The sequence below is a fragment of the Aquarana catesbeiana genome, linkage group LG09 (genome assembly GCF_042186555.1).
Source record: "Aquarana catesbeiana isolate 2022-GZ linkage group LG09, ASM4218655v1, whole genome shotgun sequence".
NCBI classification, from domain to species: domain Eukaryota; kingdom Metazoa; phylum Chordata; class Amphibia; order Anura; family Ranidae; genus Aquarana; species Aquarana catesbeiana.
Genome location: NC_133332.1, coordinates 56,424,897 through 56,444,558, shown reverse-complemented (window position 1 = coordinate 56,444,558; position 19,662 = coordinate 56,424,897). Strand labels below are relative to the sequence as shown.

At 42.4% G+C, this 19,662-nt stretch overlaps 1 protein-coding gene across 1 annotated transcript in view; it reads left to right on the top strand.

The window, feature by feature from the left end:
- The window catches only part of LOC141107665 (cytochrome P450 2C16-like), a 41,913-nt gene that overhangs the window by 9,741 nt on the left and 12,510 nt on the right, over nt 1-19,662 (top strand). The window contains exons 3-6 of the mRNA XM_073598561.1: nt 1,220-1,369; nt 4,040-4,200; nt 7,243-7,419; nt 16,045-16,186. Of these exons, the coding sequence (XP_073454662.1) occupies nt 1,220-1,369; nt 4,040-4,200; nt 7,243-7,419; nt 16,045-16,186 (630 nt within the window). The remainder of the gene's footprint in view (nt 1-1,219; nt 1,370-4,039; nt 4,201-7,242; nt 7,420-16,044; nt 16,187-19,662) is intronic.

Here is a 19,662-nt window from a genome sequence, read left to right as displayed (position 1 = left end):
ATGCCCGCTGAACGGTATATGTTCCCATGTTAGTGCCCAGCTACCCATGCCCTTTTGATACTAAAAGCTTGCAAATTGGCCTTGAAAAAAGACAGACAAAAATTATACAATTCAGCTTCCACAGACTTCACTATGTTTGGGGTTTGTCAGGTTTTTTAAGTGTTTGGCAAAAATTCAGCAAAGTGAACTTTGCTCGGTTCACTCACCAGTATTCACAGGGAGAGATGGGGAGGAGACATCTATGTCAAAGTGAAACTGCAGTCACAGTAAAAGATCATGTCCCTTCCCCTGCCAGGCAGGACTGTGTGGTAGAGCAGTGCAAATCTAAGACTAGATGGGAAAAAATACAAATATTTTGACAGGTAAAGGAGCTCCCATATACAGATACAGGCAGTGGCATCCCATAATGCAGGGTACACAGGCACCCCCCCCTCCCCCATCCACGTGTCGGCCCTCTAATCTACATGCGGGGCTCTGGACGCATGGATTCCAATGAGGGTTTTTTTATTTCTGAAGCACATGATTAGAGCCAGAGGCTCTAATAGGCTTCAAAAAAGGGTGGGCACTGCGCCCAGGCCCACCCAGTTTTGTGACAATAGTGAATGAATATTCGCTATTGTCTTCCTGATTCTCCTCCCGGCCATTTAGGAAGCGGCTCTGAGAGCCGTTTCCAGATTGACTGAAAGGAGGATTGTTCCAATTGGCCTAGGAGGAGGAGGGAGGATGCCGAGAAGGAGACCCAGGGGAAGCCGCCACTTGTCACCCAGAGGGAAGCACTGCCCACGCCATAGATGGGGCTCATAACCATCCGACCGACCGATCGGGGGTTGTTGTGCTGATGACCTTTCTGACCGGACTGTGACTGTGGGTGCACTGTTTGCAGCCCCCCAAATTTTTTTTACCACCAGTCACCACTAGGTCCAGTATGTATCGCATCTGTGTATTGGTTGTTTGCCTAGAATTTAGCTGTATGTAGCTGTAGCCATGTTAGCTTTATTTAGGCCCTTGCCTTCTGCTCTCTGTTTGGTTTGGCATGCCTGCCCAGTGAAAAAAGGGTAATTTAGCCATAGTCGAACAGACAAATTATGAGAACTTGCTGAAAATCTTCTTGGTAAAGCAGTATGTGGTTCCCAAATTATGGAGTAGGTTGTCAGTCAAAAGGAAACATGTAAACAGTTGTAAACAGTTGTGTCTCATTGGTACCATACATCATTTTCAGGAGTGGTCGCCAGTAATGGAGAGCGATGGAAACAGCTACGGCGATTTTCTCTGATGACCCTCAGAAATTTTGGAATGGGTAAAAAGAGCATCGAAGAGAGAATCAAGGAAGAGGCCTATTTCCTGACAGAAGAATTTAGGAAAAGCAACTGTAAGTCAAACACATAGTGGTCCAGTTTTAAAGAAGTTGTATGGCCAAAGAAAGAATGCACGCCAAGCGTTAATACGGTGCTTTTTTTTTTCTTTTTAACAAACGTGTTATCTTTGCTTTATGGCTCCAAAGCAAGTGTAGCCCCATGCATGTAAATAAAAGAGATGAGTTTGGTCAGGTAGAGAGTCTGGTCCGGTAAACTGTCAAAGTCATATGGCCAGCTTCTCCTTAAATCACCAAATGATTACCAAATCACCAAATCACCAATTACACAGAATTTACTTTGTAGCATAGGTGTGTGCAGTCTATTGCATTAGGGTGTGCACCCCAAAGCTCAAACACACATTGCATGTGTGTATATATATATAAGAAGGCCAGTATGGTAGCCTAAATTTATGGGAGGAGCACGGAGGGTATTAAAGCAGCCCACTCGCCCATGCTCTTTGTCGGTTCCAGTGCGCGATACTACACGTCACTAGGCCAACTCTTCCCAGCTCACCTCAATTTCGTGAATCTGTGCATTCAATCGCAAGTGCTCCATTTGTGGTCTTCGTTGGCGATTCCCGCTCACTGTTGCAGGTAGGATTCAAACTTTTTTGTATCATGTGCAAACTTGCGATTCGTCATGTTTCCTATCCCGCATCCCTTTTGTAAAAAACCTGCCTCCGAGTTGTTGTCGGTCATCTGATATCATTTGACACAGGCATAGTACATTTGTAGGTTCCTTCTGCCTTGTTTGTCATGCCATCTACAAACAATATGATTCATTTGTAAAGCCAAGCCTCTGATCCGCTGTCGGTCATTGTTCGATAACACTTGACATAGGCTTCACTGGTTATAGGATTCACTGTGCATGGGGTTGCCGTCTCATCCATTTGGAGATGAGCATGTATTGTTTGTACGGCTTCTGTGGCTGATTGAGGTGGTAATTAGACCCATCTGGTGCATTTTGATTATCCTGGGGGGTTGAGTGGTTGGTTTGTGCTCGGTTTCAGAGTAATGGCCCGTACACACAATCCGAATATCGTACGAAAACGGTCGTCCGAGGAAGAATCGTACAATTTTCAGATCGTGTGTACACTACTAAGCCTTTACCAAGCTGGGTCAATAACCACAATAATCAATAAAGAGTTATTCCCCTATCTGAGTCTTTTGTCCCCTTTTCTTGGCATACCGACCAGACCACCAAGCCACACTTCAGGTCTATTTATGTTGTAAGTCTTGTTGCGTGTTTATGTGATCCATATCTGTCTCGGTCATAGGGCCACAACCATAAATAAGAAGGTCAGTATGGTGGCCTGAATTTATGGGTGGAGCCCGGAGGGTACTTAAGCAGCCCACTCGCCCATGCACTTTGTCGGTTCCAGTGTGTGATACCCTACCGCCCTTCCCTTTTTCAGGGCACTTCTCAGCACTTCCTTTTCCATAAACTACCCATTACTTATCTTGGGTATGCCCCCTTTTCTTGGCATACTGACCAGACCACCAAGCCACATTTCAGGTACATTTATGATGTAAGTCTTGTCGCATGTTTATGTGATCCATATCTGTCTTGGTCATAGGGCCACTACCGTAAATATATACTGTATATATTACACACACACTTATGGCAGAGCCGATGCAGTGAAAGAGAGGTATGGTAGCACTTTATTAATGGCAGAACTGGTCAGATGGAGATATCCCCCATCTCCCCGCCGGTACACAGGGTGATAATGGAAATGTGCTTGGGGTGATTAGGGTGTGCCCAGGTATACCTGGTACACCCCCTGCGCTCGCCTATGCTCTGTAGGACACCACAGGCTACGCACTGCGGGCTGCATTTTTTAATGACTCAGATGCAGGTGTAGTGTGGATTCAACACTGCTGTGACTATCAGAGTTTAGGGCACACAGTGTACGGCCCATTCCCTAACCTATTTTTATACTCACTTCTTCAGTGCTCCCCTGCTGTTTCTCTCAGGCAATTTTGTGGTGGCAGATACAGAAATAGGAAAAGCTGGAGAGTACTGGAGAGGTAAATATATAAGGTAGACTATCATGGGGGGGCTACTAAAACTGGAGAGTGCAAAGTCTGGTGCAGCACAGAAACCAATCAGCTTCCAAGTTTTATTTTCAAAGTCTGATTGAACAAGATGAAGCTAGAAGATGATTGGCTACCATGCACACATGCAGCACCAGATTCTTAGTGCTCCAGTTTTAGTAAATTCCCCCCATGTCATTTTAGTAATTGTGTTTTTTTTTGTTTCTTATTCCTAGCTTTAGCTTCACCTGACTTTGCAGCCTTCCCAGTTCTCTTTTGACTACACTGCCCTTCTGGCCTATGTAATGGAGCTGAAGAGAAGGGAAGGTGTTTGTAGTCCAAATCAGAACAGCTAAGGATGAAAATGTCGTTCCTCCATAGAAACAGTACAGTGAAAAAGAGCTGTCATCCTAGGACAGGAAGTGTGTTACTTGCAGGATCACCAGGGAAAAAAATAGAAAAATTAACTTAATGCACATATACTGGTAAGGACTGATAAGCTGCAACATATTGCTTTGTGTTTTTGGGTTTATATACGTTTTAACTATTGAACATCTACCAGAAACTGAAATATCAGCTTTAATGGGAGTAACCCCATAAAGTTATGTATAGTAAATTATTTTTGAAGTTTTTACTATGTCTCTCTCACAGGTCAGTCTGTGGATCCAACTTTCTATTTTGCCAAGGCAGTTTCCAACGTCATTTGCTCAGTGGTGTTTGGAAGCCGGTTTGAGTATGAAGACAAAACTTTTCTCCAGCTTTTGGCCCTTTTACATGAAATTTTTAAAGGTTTTAGCTCTGTTTGGGGACAGGTAAGTAGAGAGCTTTGGAACATTCTAAAAAGTAAATGTTTACGTTAATCATATATATTGTGTGGGGGGGACTAAAAAAATTGGCACATGTGGAAAAGTGCCCCCGTTTGTAAATGAATATTCACTATTTCTATGCAAAAGGTGCCAAAAGGTGCCAAATTAATAAATAAAATATATTGGGAATTTGGTGCATAGGAATATAAACACAGACTAGAAGTTTAAAAGAATTATGGCATGAAAAGGATTTTGGGTGCAAAATAGTAATACTAATTAAATAACTCTTGGGGCAAAATGTGTTTTTTTGTGAGACAGAAAAAGAAAAGTGGCACAAGCAATTTGTTGCAAAAAATCACATTTTAATCTAGGTGTTATCTGTGGACAAAAATATATAGTTGATACCAAATATTGCACATATTTGTCATATGTGTCACAAGTTTACAATGTTGATCACATGAAAGCTAGAGATATAAATACATCTAAAAAATATGGTCTTTAGGAGCGAAGGATAGCAGGTGTGAGCAAAAAAAACTGAATGGCTACCTCACAAATTAAATCGGCAGTTATCTGATGAACATGATATATATATACACACACACACACCACACTATATAACCAAAAGTATTGTGAGGCCTGCCTTTACACGGACATGAACTTCAATGGCATCCCAGTCTTAGTCCGTAGGGTTCACTATTGCACTGGCCCACCCTTTTCATCTATAACAACTTAAACTCGTACGACAAGACTAGAAAAAAGACGTTAAATAGCCAGTAGACATTAGCTTACGTCTCTTACTTGCTTCAGAGCATGCGTTGTTTTTGGTCCATCGGAACAGCATACAGACAAGCGGTTTTCCCGACAGGAATTGGTTCCGTCGGAAATATTTAGAACATATTCCATTTCTAGGTCCGTCAGAATTTTCAAAAAACAAAGTCTGATGAGGCATACACACGATCGGAATAGACGATAAAAAGACTCCGCCAGACTTTTTCTATCGGACATTCCGCTCATGTGTACGCGGCATTACTCCTCCTCTGCTTCACTCCGCAGACTATTTCTTCCCCATCCCTCACCATGTGAAGGACATAGACATCACTCTTGACCGTGTAAAAATGATGGTCCCAGAATTTCTTCTCCTCCTGCACAAAACTTATTTCCTCCTGCACAAACTTCTTAATACTGAAGTAAAGTAATGTCACATCCTCTTCTATGAGCTAGAAGGACCCACTCTGAATGAGTCCTTAAGCAGGCTCTGGTTGCTCGTTGCTACTGGGCCTGAGGCCGGCAGTGCCTCTCCCCAGAAGCCCAGCAGTTTAAAAGCATTTTTGTCTTGGATGATGGACTACTGTTCCCAGCCAGCCCAGCTTGCACATCCTGTGTCCTCAGGCCACATCGATTTGACACATATCCCAACAGTCTCACCTCTGATCCAGGACTCCCCATCATTCACCATGTAAATAATGAAGACTTTGCTAATGACCGTGTAGAAGCAAAGTTCCCTCACAGACTTCCTGGCACATCCAGCCCTCCACTGTGGTAACACTCACCGACCGAACTTGACTGAACCATATGTTCCAACAGCTTTACCGGCCCCTCTGCTCCAGGAGTTCTTTACCAAGGACCGTGTGGTGATAAAGACATTGCCAATTACCCTGTAGAGGCAAAGTTCACTCACAGCTCTCCCTGGGCCTCCTCCTGCTATTGGTACACCACCCCCTCCCCAGATGGAGGTGCCCTCCTGCTGCTGCCTAGTACTCCATTCCTCACTTCACTCAGCCGACATCTCCCCCCAGTGGCATGTTACCTCAGCTTATATAGGAGGCCCGCCCCCTACCAATTTGGGATTGGTCAGGGCTCCCACATAAGCTGCCTGCCACTCCAGTTCCAGGCCCTGCCCCTCTTCCAGAATCTTCTCCCTGGAAGCAGAGGAGGCGCCTCAGAGCTAGAGCACAGGTGGTCACACACACTGCTACTCTGACCACTCCCAGCCCCCAGATCAAAACAGGCAAGCCTAGCTTGCAGCATATGCTAGAGGGTGCTACACTGGGAATTGGTGTTTGATGGTCAGGAGGACAAAAACATGAGGCCTGAGCAGCAGGATTGCCAGAGAGAGTGAGCCGGAAGGCTGGAATATTGTTTTTCTAAATTTATAGTGATGGTGGAAACCCCTGCATGGGCATGTGATGTCTTTTGTTGAAATCATCCTTTGTTTTTTAAATAAAAGTGGGCTACCATGCCCTTAAAATTGAGTTGCTGAATTGGACTGAACTCACTGTTATGCATTGCCATTGAGCTACACAACCCCCAAGTTACTACAATAAATAGAAAGAGAGACAGAGAGAGAGATATTAGTCTGGACGTAACTATTTTTCATTCATTTTCACTCCTAAATTTACCTTAGTTACATTTTCAATTTACAAATTCAGATCAAGATCATAAATGTCTGACAATAAAACCCTTTAAAAACTGCAAACTTTTATAAACATCACATTCTCGTCATCTGAAGAAACTCCCTACTTCTAATTTCTGTATACCAGTTTGCATTTTGCTTACTTTTTAGATAGTTTTCAACTATAAAAATGATGCACACGGCTTTTAATTTGGGCAAACATTGGGGTTGATTTACTAAAGGCAACTAGACTGTGTACTTTGCAAGTGCCGTTGCTCCAGAGTTTAGTAAATGAGGGGAAGCTTCACTTTACAGACAATACCCAATCACATACAAGGAATATAAAAAACAGCATTTTTACTTGTACATAATTGGATGATGGAAGCCAATTTCTCCTCATTTACTAAGCTCTGGCGCAACTGCACTTACAAAGTGTACAGTCTATTTGCCTTTAGTAAATCAAGCCCAGTGTGGCACTTTTAAAAATTGGCACGCTAGTCTTACTACTTAATGTCTCTCAGATACGCTTATTGGTTTATTAATATGGTGCACACATTTCAATCCTTGTTTCTGCACATTAATTCTGGTGCATACACAAATGTGATTTTCGCCCCATTGTTTATTTCTCTTGGTCTTACTCTTAAAATATCTCTTAGATGTACAACACATTTCCCAAAGTGGTTGGAAAGATTCCAGGACCCCATCACAAAATGTTTAAAGCTATTGATGGCATTCAGAATTTTATTGCAGAAAGGGTGAAAATGCATAAAGAAACCCTGGATCCAGGTTCTCCCAGAGACTTCATTGATTGTTTCCTCTTAAAGATGGAGCAGGTAAGGCAATTTATTCTGCTGGGTTTTACTGAGGAATTTATTTTTTGCTAGCACAAAGATGGCAGATTGGAGTCTCCAAAAAATGATAATTTGGTACCCAGGACCTGATCTTTGAAAAATTGTAACTACCATTACATTGAAAAATGGACAATCTAAAATGAAATTCCTAAACTCTGCTTTTATGTAGAGAATGTTACTATATGTGAAAAATATAAAACCTACAACAGGGTAAAAGTTTGTCAGGCAACTAAGAGATAAGACATTAAAGTGTATCTGAAGCCAATCATTTTTGTTTAGCTTTAGCCTGTTTGCAGTGATGACCATTGTCTTGAAAGTCATCATTTTGACAGTCACTGGAACAGGAATGGAGGGAAGGAACTTCCAATGAGGATATCTTTTCCAGTGACAACTGTCTAAGTGGGCATATCTTTTGACTGTGTTGCAGTAGCCCTGGATTGGAAACTTCAAGTTTATTGGTAATAAATAGATTAATGTAGACTGCTCAAAAAGCATATCAACTTGGATCAAGGTATGGATTTGTAAAAGTGCCAAACGTGAAATAGTACAAAATACATTTTTTTTAATATATATATTTGTTAAAACATCACAAAACACATTTTCAGGAGGTAAGGCTTTCAAGGTTTTCTGGGCTCACTGCATGGAGAAGGAAGCAAACTATTGGCATTTCATGTTAAGCTGCTACATACAGTATGTTAAGAACACTTGGCAATCCTTGGCTAAGCCATATGCCCGCGTACACATGATCGGACATTCCGACATTGAAATCCTGTGATTTATTTCCGACGGATGTTGTCTTGCATACACACGGTCGCATAAATGTTGTCGGAAATTCCGATCGTCAAGAGGAAGTTCAATAGCCAGTGCACCACCCTTTGGGCTCCTTCTGCTAATCTTGTGTTAGTAGAAGTTTGGTGAGAGACGATTCGCGTTTTTCAGATCATTACTGCTCTTCAGTTTGTGCTTGTGGATTTGTATCTGGTTTTCAGTATGTATTTTTATATTACAGTACGTATTTGATTTGCAGTGCGTTCTTGTCTGCTCGTTTCTGATTTTCAGCTCGCTCCTCTCAGGCCGTTCTGACAAGCCGACCGTTTTCTAGCCATGTTGCGGGTACATACTCATCGTAGAGTTTGTGCTGTGCAGGGGCTTGGTGTTGGGGTTATTACTTTGACCCAAGCCCAGTCCATGAACAGGGCGGGGAGGAGTTCATGGGCGAAGAATTGGTTGCTTCAGTGTGACCAATTCTCGCACATGCCTTTGTTGTGGGAGATCCGTGAGAATAATCCTGATGATTTCAGGAATTATCTCCGGATGACGGACCCCGTTATTCACCGTTTGTTGGCTTTGCTGTCCCCTTATATTACAAGGCAGGACACCTGCATGCGGCAAGCTATTTCTCCCGAACAGAGGCTTGTTGCCACGTTGCGGTACTTGGCGACGGGGAGAAGTCTGCAGGACATCAAGTTCTCAACAGGCATCCCCCCCCAGGATCATTATTACAGAGACCTGTTCTGCCATCATTCAGGTCCTGCAGGACTATATTAAGGTAAGATTTCTCCTTTAACATCACATTATATGTATTTAATGTTTGCTAATGTATTGTATTTCTTTCATCATTCCCTAATTACCATGATTGTAATATGCTGTGAATGTCCTCTTTGTCCTCATGCATGCTGGAAGTTTTTCAAGTTCCTTTTTTGTCCTTCATGCATATTTGCCTTTACTAACCTCCCCAGCATGCTATCCTGGGCCCATACACACTTAGCCTAGTCACTTAACAATGTATTTTGTCAGCTCCATAGTAGTGCTTTACCCTAAACACCCCCTAAAATGTGTACAAATGTAATTTGTGCCCTTAAATTCAGGCAGAGTGCCAGAGGCTTTTTTTGGGGGTCACAAAATCATTTGGAACCCTCCCTCCCCCCAACCACTAAGTCAACCGATACCAATCCTCTATCTGCTGACTTTGCCCACGCACACTATACCCACCTCTTTTGTGTTCATATTTATGGATGAATTCACCAAAGCATGTAGTGAAAGGGCCTGCCTGAATACTTTCAAATGGTACTGTTTAAAGTTTTGTTTTCCTACTATCTTGATAGGTAATTGCAGAATGTAAAAATGTGCTTCAATTTGTACAGTGTGTATTTATATTTTTGTATTATGACACTTCTTAACCTGTTCAGTGGGCTGCCAATAGTGTAAGTAAGGAGGGGCTGGCCAAAGTAACACACATTATTTATGCATTCAGCTCTCAATTAAGTGGAGAGGGTTACCTGTCCAAAACATCCCCCCCCCCCTAAAATTATTACAATGGGCCATCAGAGGGGTGAGGAATCAGTGGACCTTAGATTTTTTTTTTTTAAATACTCCTTCAAATAAATGTTATACTGATGTTGGCCAAGAATGTTTGTGTCCAATCTGCTGCCAATGTTATGTTCAAAAGCACTCATTTTTATTTTTCCTGTTTCACTCCACAGCTTCCTTCAACGTCACAGGAATGTCAGACTGTGGCTTCCCAATTTGCCCAGCGGTGGGACTGGGAGGGGCAATAGATGGGAAACACATCCAAAGTTCCACGCCCCAACTCGGGGTCATACTATTACAACTATAAGGGGTTTAATAGTATTGTGATGTTGGCGGTGGTGTCAGCTATATATGAGTTTCTCTATGTGGACGTGGGGAAGAAAGGTCGGATGTGGGATGGTGGAGTCATCGCCCAGACTGAGTTCTACGGACGGCTCCAGAGTGGTGGCTTGGGATTTCCACATCCAGAAGACAACGTGGTTAGTCTGCCCTTCGCCTTTGTCGCTGATGAAGCATTTGGGCTGGGTGATCACCTGATGCGGCTGGTCCCCATGAGGAGCCTCAACCCGGACGAGGGGGTTTTTAACTACCGGCTGGCCAGAGCCAGAAGAGTGGTGGAGAATGCTTTCAGGATAATAGCCAGCCAGTTCTGCCTATTCCTTACGCCAATCAACATGGCGGAATATAAACTTAACCATATAATCCTCGCATGCTGAATTCTCCACAACTTTTTAATGAGAAATTCAATGAACTATGTGGCCTCAGTTGGGCCTGAGGCCGGATTTCAAGACCAAACCCTGACGGCGCTTGAAGCTATGCATCCTGGCTTCCCCCCCCCCCCCCCCCAAAGTGCCCGCGGGGTCCGTCGAAAATATATGGAGTACTTTGCAGGTAGGGGGGCCATTGATATGCCAGAAAATGTTTAACAAACATTTTTTAAATACATTTGTATTTTAAACTGAAAAATATTTCCTTTGATTTAGTGCTTGTGTTTCTTTTAGCTGTCTCTTAGGTTATCCAATGGGCTTATTTTTTGGTCATTTTCTTCAATAGTGCAAATGTAATTTATTTGATACATGAGGTGACAATCTCTTCTTCAGCTATTATGTTGTGGGTCTGCTACACACACACACCTTGTTTTTGTTGTTAATGTATGTAATGCATTAAGGATAAAAATATTCATCATTTTCAGCACCATGAATTAATTTTTTGTAGTGACGAAAATGGCCTGAATTATAAATCACTGTGGGTGTTATTTACTAATGCAAAATCCACTTTGCACTACAAGTGCACTGCAAAAGTGCACTTGTAGTGCAAAGTGGATTTTCCTTTAGTAAGTAACCCCCCATTGTCACTGTAAACACCAACTTACTCCAAAAACTGCTATTGAGCATTGAAGAAGCCACACATTGTTGAGTATAACATTTTTTACTCTGTGCACATTCACATGTGCGTTTAGAAAAGGGTTTTTGAACAAACCAACTTTTTTTTTGGTAAACAGGCATTTTTTAAAACCATAAAACAATACACAATTCAGGAACTTACAAAGTTCAACTTTGATAAATTGAAGGCAATATCAGACATTATTATGTCCAAACTGTGTTGATGAAGGCAAGTTCATCAGATGGGGTGATGTCACCCCTGTGAAAGCCAAATTTTGAAGATGCACACCGGATTGTGCTCACTATTATATGGACTCCTCATGCTAACAATTTTGGCTGTAAAATAGTTGATGTGTGCCCTGGGGTACAAAGGCTTCGCCAATTTCACCAGTTTAGCCAGCGTTGCCTTCCTCTTTATTTGGTTATGACCGATAATAAATGGCAATTTTTTTTCACAAATACTTGCCTATGTGTTTTACTTCAAAAAGGACAGTTTTGTTTGTGAGTAGGCAGGTACATTTCAAAAATACAATGTCAAATTAACAAGGAACACCAACACCAAACAACCTCCATGATGTTAAAAAATACATGTTAATGATGGTGTTGTGGTAACTTGACACACAAAACAAAAAAATATTATGGAGATCAGTAGAAAAAAATATATAAAAAAACAGAAGATCTTGATAAAAAAAAAGTAGATCACTATTAAAAAAAATGGATCTTCATAACAAAAAAAGAAAAAAAAAAGATCACTATAAAAATAAAATCTGACAAAAAAAAAATATTATTCAGGAGATCTTGAGAAATAATAAAGAAATCAGTTTGTGAGAACTCTGTGTGAATATGAGCAGCAAAACAACTTCATAATTCTAGCATTATAAAGAACAAGAGAATGCGCTGCATTGAAAGATTAAAAATTTGCAGCGTGACGAATGTGCTATCTCCATATTATGAACGCTAGTTTTACCAGACCGAGCACTTCCGTCTTGCACTTGATTCAGAGCATGCGTGGAATTTTGTGCGTCAGAATTGTCTACACACGCTCGGAATTTACCAGAACGGATTTTGTTGTCGGAAAATTTGAGAACCAGCTCTCAAATTTTTGTTGTCGGAAATTCCGACAAAAAATGTCAGAAGGAGCCTACACATGGTCGGAATTTCCGACAACAAGCCCCTATCGAACATTTGTTGTCGGAATATCCGATCGTGTGTACGCGGCATTAGGGTTTTTAAGAAGGGGTATTTAAATCCCCTGAAATGCATTGACCTGTTTAATGTCATATCTTTTGGGCAGTAAGTAAAGGAAAATATCCCAAATAGGACATTTGGGATATTTTCAGATGTACATTTTACATTTTAGATGTACTTTTAATAAACCTATTTATAAAAGTCTTGTATTCTTATATATGTATGTGATTCATAAAAAAATAGAATTCAGTATATGAAGTCTGTTTTCATTTTACATCACTGCCAGGGTGACCCCCGTTCCTTTGTGTACTTTAGCAGTAGGAAAAGTAAAGCTGTCATTCAGCCAAGCTGCTGAAGTTAACAAAGGGGTGGAGTCAACAGGTGATCCCACCCCTTTATGACTTCATGCATGTAAAATGCCGTCATAAGCGCGGGGTCACCCCATGATGCCACCAAGTGACCCCACACCTTTGTTTACTTCAGCTGAATGACAGCCCCGCTTTTCCTGGCACTAAAGTAAATGCATCACCTGGTGACATCACCCTTATGACATCATTGTCCATACATGTTGTCAAAAGGGTGTTTGGCCACCCAGTGACATCACCAGGTGACCCCTGCCCTTTGTTTACTTTAGCGACAGGGAGAGACGGCAATGCCATTCAGCACCATTGAGCGTCGGACTCGGCAGGTGGCGGGGTTTTTTCTTTTTGGTGTGGGTTGGTGGCCATCATTCATTGTAAATGATGTGGCCCTCCATCGCTGGAGGTCGTGATTGATGATGGATCTACATCGAGGGACATTTTTATTTTTAATAGCAAAATAAATTAATAATAATGAAAAAAAACGGTGTTATTTTTAATGAGTAGGTCACCCCCTTGCACCCCACAACCACTGGGCCAGGGTTGTGGGGAAGAGGCCCTTGTCCTCATCAACTTATATCCCCCCCATGTTGAGGGCATGTGGCCTGGTAAGGTTCAGGGGGTGCACACTTGTCTCCAACCTTTCCTGACCTGCTCGGATAAGGGTCTGGCAGTGGCGCCACCCCCCCTGACACCTCCGCTGCCCTCCCTATTCATGTACCCGGCCCCTTTCAGGACGCCGGACACATGAAATACTATGGCGGGGATAGGTGGGGGTGTGTATTTTGAAGCACGTGATTAGAGCCGTAGGCTCTAATAGGCTTCAAAATAGCGTGGGCTTGGGGCACAGAGTACTGCGTCCCCATCCCACCCTGTTGTGTGGCATAGCGAATTAATTTTCGCTATTTTCACACTAACGTTCCTCCCTGCCAATCAGCAGGCAGGTCAGTGAGACCTGTCTCCTGACTGGCCAAAGCATTAGGCGATCCTATTGGACGCCTAACACTTTGTCGGAAGAGGAGACATGGAGGAGAAAGCCTGAGGAGCCGAGTGAACACAGGAGCTGCAGCTGCTGCTTTCCGCCAAGGAGGAGAGCCGCCACTTCCCGCCAAGGAGAAGAGCCACTGAGGAGGAGAGCCCCGTCACTCCAGGAGAGGAGCAGAGCCCCACCACACGAGCGGTAAGTGCCACCGGACCGGCCGCGCGGGAGGGGGTTAGTGAAGTGACAGCCGAGCCAGGGGACGTGCCTGGCTGCATTTGATGGGCACAAGTGGCTGCATTTGATTGGCACAAGTGGCTGCATATGATGGGTACAAGTGGCTGCATATGATGGGCACAAGTGGTTACAGATGATGGGCATAAATGGCTGCATTTGACGGGCACAAGTGGCTGCATTTGACGGGCACAAGTGGCTGCATATGATGGGCACAAGTGGCTGCATTTGATGGGCACAAGTGGCTGCATTTGATTGGCACAAATGGCTGCATATGATGGGCACAAATGGCTGCGTATAATGGGCACAAATGGTTGCGTATGACAGGCACAAGTGGATGCATTTGATTGGGACAAGTGGCTGCATATGATGGGCACAAGTGGCTGCATATGATGGGAAACAAGTGACTGCATATGATGGGAGACAAGTGGCTGCATATGATGGGCACAAGTGGCTGCATTTGATGGGCACAGTGGCTGCATTTGATGGGCACAGTGAGGCTGCAATTGATGGGGGGGGTTCAGTATTTTTCAGTTTGTTTGCGCCCCCTAAAATATTTTGAGCACCAGCCGCCACTGGGGTCTGGTTTGGATTTTGATGTGGACCTCACGCCTTTTTTTTGTTGTTGTTTTTTTCATTACTTTCGGCTGTTTTGTTTACATTCTGCTGCAAGAGTTTGTTTTTGTTTTCCCTGGTGTCCATTTGATAAAAAAAGTTTAACCCCTTCATTTCAAAAACTATTGCCAAGCTTTGTACACAGTGATGTTTGTCTTATAATAAATTAAACAAATCACTGCATAAAGTATTATTTTTTTATCTAACACAGGTTGTTTAAAACAAATACTGCTCAGACTGGAAAAAACATATCTTTGACATTTTATGACTTTTTTTGTTCTTAGAATCCATAGAACGCAGAAAATGTCTGTGCAGGACACCATCCAAAAGAAAGCCTTGTTTCTCCTGTTATAATACTAAAGGGCATATTTATAAAACAGTGAATATGACATTCAACAAGGTGAAATCAGGTGAATTGTTCCCTGTAAGTTAAATCACATGCACATCAGTAGTGAATGTCAGGTAAATGTCACATTCACTGCTTTCTAAATATACCTATATATTTGTTACCTCGACATTTTTAATAATGACAAGTTTATTGCTGAATAAATAGGCACATAGCAGATTTCTGGATCTCTCAACGCCAACGCTGCGGGACTGCACGTCCTCACCTGGCATTCTCACGATCTCTCTGGCGCCGCGGGAACAGCACGTCCTCAGTCGCCGTTCTCAGGATCTCTCGGACGCTGCGGGAACTGCACGTCCTCAGTCGGTGTTCTCGCGATCTCTCGGACGCCACGGGAATTGGTGCGTTGCTTCTCCCTGCGCTGTGTCTTCGTCACACAAAGGCAAGAAAATTCTTGTTGGGCAGTGTATTAGTGTATCGGACGAACACACTTGGACCAAAGCACTCACATGATCCCTTCCCCTTCTGGTCAATTTCTAAAAGGGCTACTGTAAATAAGAGAAGGAAAGTTGACAGTGAGGGCCGCCGCTTCCAGGACAGGTGGAAAGTATAATATCACATTAGTGCAGGCAAGTTTTTTTTTTTTTTCAATTGAGGTGAATACATTGTAAAATCTCAGTTAATGTCAGTTGGTCTAAATCAGTTATAAATTTAATTTGGACACAACATGTATACTTATGCTATGTTCCTGTTCATATTTTATGAACTTAAAAGTTGACAGAGAACCTTTATTACCAATAATATGTAATGTACTTTACAATGTTCCTGACATATATTTCAGCTTCCTGGATTTCTTTTTCATCTGGCCTTCAGATATAAAAGACAGAGTGATTTAACACCTGTTTTGTCATCCATGTGACGAAATTAAAAGTATGCCATTTGCAATAAACTTTGCATAAAATAGTTAATTTGCATTTAATTTTAATGGTTCAAAGAATGTCAGACAAAATGGTTGGCCCTCACGCATGTTCACTTCATCAAATCTGGCCCTCTTTGAAAAGAGTTTGGACACCCCGGGTCTAGGGTATACTGGTGCGAGAGCTGACGTGATTAATAAAGACACACAAATCCAGAAATTTGCCCAGCTCTTAACTTTCATTTTTTTACATCAAAGTTTCCTTCTTAATTCTTTAGGAAAAAGATGTGCCACAAACTGAATTTCACATGGAAGGCATTGTGAATAGCACATTTGATTTGTTTGGTGCTGGTACAGAAACCGTCAGCACAACGTTGCGTTACGGACTGTTGATTCTTCTCAAACATGCAGATGTTGAAGGTTTGTGGTGTTCTTCATTAATTTAAATGACTAACAAAAAACACAAAACTAAAAAAAATTGTCAAATATGAATTTATTTTTTTTCCAAACAGTAACAGAGTATAGATATTAAAAGTAAAAGAAATATCCACGCTATGGTAAAACAACAATATCATACAGAAGCTAGGCACTATAACCCAGATAGTAGGCACAAAAGCAGATATATGACAAAAAGTGCAATGCTATAAATTAAAATTAGTGTTAGTTGATACAAATGTGCATGTACCAAAACTAGATATTAAAGTGCAAAAGTGCAAATAATAAAAGTGAATACTAGCCATTAATCATGAAAAATCAATACAGTGCACATCAACAATTATTTAAGCAAAAGTCCAATGCATCAAGAAGTGCACAAAATACACATATTCATATATTGTATAATTAATAAGTGACTTAAGTTTCATGGAATAAGATCCTAGTGCAATGTGAGTTCAGTGAAGTGGATCATTCATGAGATGTGGAACATAAAAATAAACTTGACCACGTGAAACCCGTCACCACGGAGAGACAAAAGGCTTACCGGAAAGCCAGAGACCGCCCTTACTCAGGGGGATCATACACGGCTTGTTGGATCTGGGATCCGTTGGAAAGATGTCCTGATGGTTGAGGCTTAGAGGGATATCCTGATGTATTAGGCTTTCCCCACTGGAAAATTTCCACAGATACTAAGCGGTTATCAGATCCAATCCCACAGCATTGATACTAAAGTGCAGGTGCACTGTTCTGTACATAGTTAAGATTTAGTTTATTGTCAGAATTAGCCTCTGTTCCAGTTTGGCTGTGTTGCGTGTAGTTTCACATTGCGCCTGTGGTTGTTGTTGTCACCATGGGTTGGTGTTGAAAAAGCAACAAGCTGAAGTGTATGAGTGCTCTTCTGTCCCGGAGATAACTCGGCAGAGGTGGTCCTTCGAGTTGCATTCTGGGAGAGGTATTTATGGGACAGATGCTATGTTTTAGGGAGTCTTTTTTCCTCGTGGCCCTCCTGGCCTAGAGGTATGTGTCAGTGAGTTCTACCTCGTAGCCCTCCAGCCTGGAGGGTTGCGTTGCTGCAGCCATGCGGGTAGACCCAGAAGCTTATCTGGGGCCTGCTATAGCTGGGATGGTCCTGTGCTGTCTGTCCTGCGGGAAGAAGCCAGACAATCAGGAAGATCCAGGGGAGGACCCATCTTGGAAGAGACCATGCAAGGCTGGTCTTAAGAAGGGCCTGGTGACTCGATTGGAGGACATATCCTAAACTACCCTACCACACAAGTACTGCCGTGTCGGCCTTAAGGTTCTGGTACTGTGTTTACTGTTCATCGAAAACTACTACATCCTGTGGCAGAGGATCGTACGGGTTTTGCTTCACTCAAGTCTGTGGCAGAGACTTCTTGTTCGTGCTGCGTACCGGCTGCTAGGTTGGTGAGAGAGACCTATCCGGGTGGGCAAAAGATATAATCTTAAAAGGAAAATACATTCACCTATGAGATTTCAATTCCTTAGTGCTACATCAAGAAAAGGTATTTGGACTTTCCTGCAACTCTTCTTCTTCCTCTTTCCTGCTACTTCTTCCAGTTATCTCCCATTAAAGCATTGGAAAAGTACTAAAGTGACTGTTGCCTACATTGTCTGATAATAAGCTCAACGGGAACCCTAGACCCAGTATTGGTGAAACCACAGGTAAAAAGGTGACGGAAACAGCCCGCTTTAAATCAGCAGCTCCACCGTGAGTTAATGCTACAAATGGAATTCCAAACAAAGTAAAATCACATCAACATGCGCATGCGCAGAGAGTGTGTGTGTAGCGTCCCTCTAAGCCTCAACCGTTAGGACATCTTTCCAACGGATCCCAGAGTATAGATATTACCTTTTAAGGAGTACATAAGTATGGCAGAGATGGCCGTCCCCAAGGTCCCAAACATACTGAGGAAGAACTAAATTAGACTGTACAATGTGTTAGGATTTCAGCTTCTTGAAGCAAAATCATTGAGGCAAAAATAAAGCTTGGGTTGTCCAGTCTTTCTATGTTTCCTTCTTGCTAGGACCTCCAGAGGAGATCAACCTAGAAGAGAGGGGAATATGGAAGTAGAAAGGGTGGGGAGGAGGAAATTGGTGAGTACAAAGGGAATGTGTTAGGTATGTGGGGAGGGAAGGTAGTAAAAAAATGGGAGAAAGAGGGAAGGGTGGAATAAGGCATCTCAGGGAACTAAAGGTAACAAGATGTAAGGAGCATGAAACAAAGGTAATGAAGGGATGGGAAATCGGAGGGAAGATATCGCAAGGAACCACCCTGTACACCCAAGCAAGCATTTAGCAAGTGTTCATTTCCAGATTTTGAGTTGTGATCAGCCACGTGTGCCAATAAGAAATATTTTATGTTAAGGTTTGACATTCTGCTTTTGAGCCAGTGAGTAGAGTTTTGGATTCTTTTTCTATTTCTTTAATGTAAAACCCCATGATTGCAGAACTTAATAGCTCAAAAAAACATTTAAAAAAACAAGTGAACAGCAAATCCTTCCCTAATGTATGTAATCATGGTGGAATTGGTGTGTGGCCTGTTTATTCCCTTTGACACAGACTAAGATAGTCAGTTCAGGCATTTATACTAGCTATACTACTTTTTTTTACTAACAGGGAACTACATTCATTCAATCTAGCAACATTTAGTTCTCATGTCATAAAACATTAGACAATCACTATAGCAAATTTAGTGAGTTCACACATAGTTACATAGTTACATAGTTGCATAGTAGGTGAGGTTGAAAAAAGACACAAGTCCATCAAGTCCAACCTATGTGTGTGATTATGTGTCAGTATTACATTGTATATCCCTGTATGTTGCGGTCATTCAGGTGATTATCTAATAGTTTCTTGAAGCTATCAATGCTCCCCGCTGAGACCACCGCCTGTGGAAGGGAATTCCACATCCTTGCCGCTCTTACAGTAAAGAACCCTCTACGTAGTTTAAGGTTAAACCTCTTTTCTTCTAATTGTAATGAGTGGCCACGAGTCTTATTAAACTCTCTTCTGCGAAAAAGTTTTATCCCTATTGTGGGGTCACCAGTACAGTATTTGTAAATTGAAATCATATCCCCTCTCAAGCGTCTCTTCTCCAGAGAGAATAAGTTCAGTGCTTGCAACCTTTCCTCGTAACTAAGATCCTCCAGACCCTTTATTAGCTTTGTTGCCCTTCTTTGTACTCGCTCCATTTCCAATACATCCTTCCTGAGGACTGGTGCCCAGAACTGGACAGCATACTCCAGGTGCGGCCGGTCCAGAGCCTTGTAGAGTGGGAGAATTATTGTTTTATCTCTTGTGTTGATCCCCCTTTTAATGCATGCGAATATTCTGTTTGCTTTGTTAGCAGCAGCTTGGCATTGCATGCCATTGCTGAGCCTATCATCTACTAGGACCCCCAGGTCCTTTTCCATCCTAGATTCCCCCAGAGGTTCTCCCCC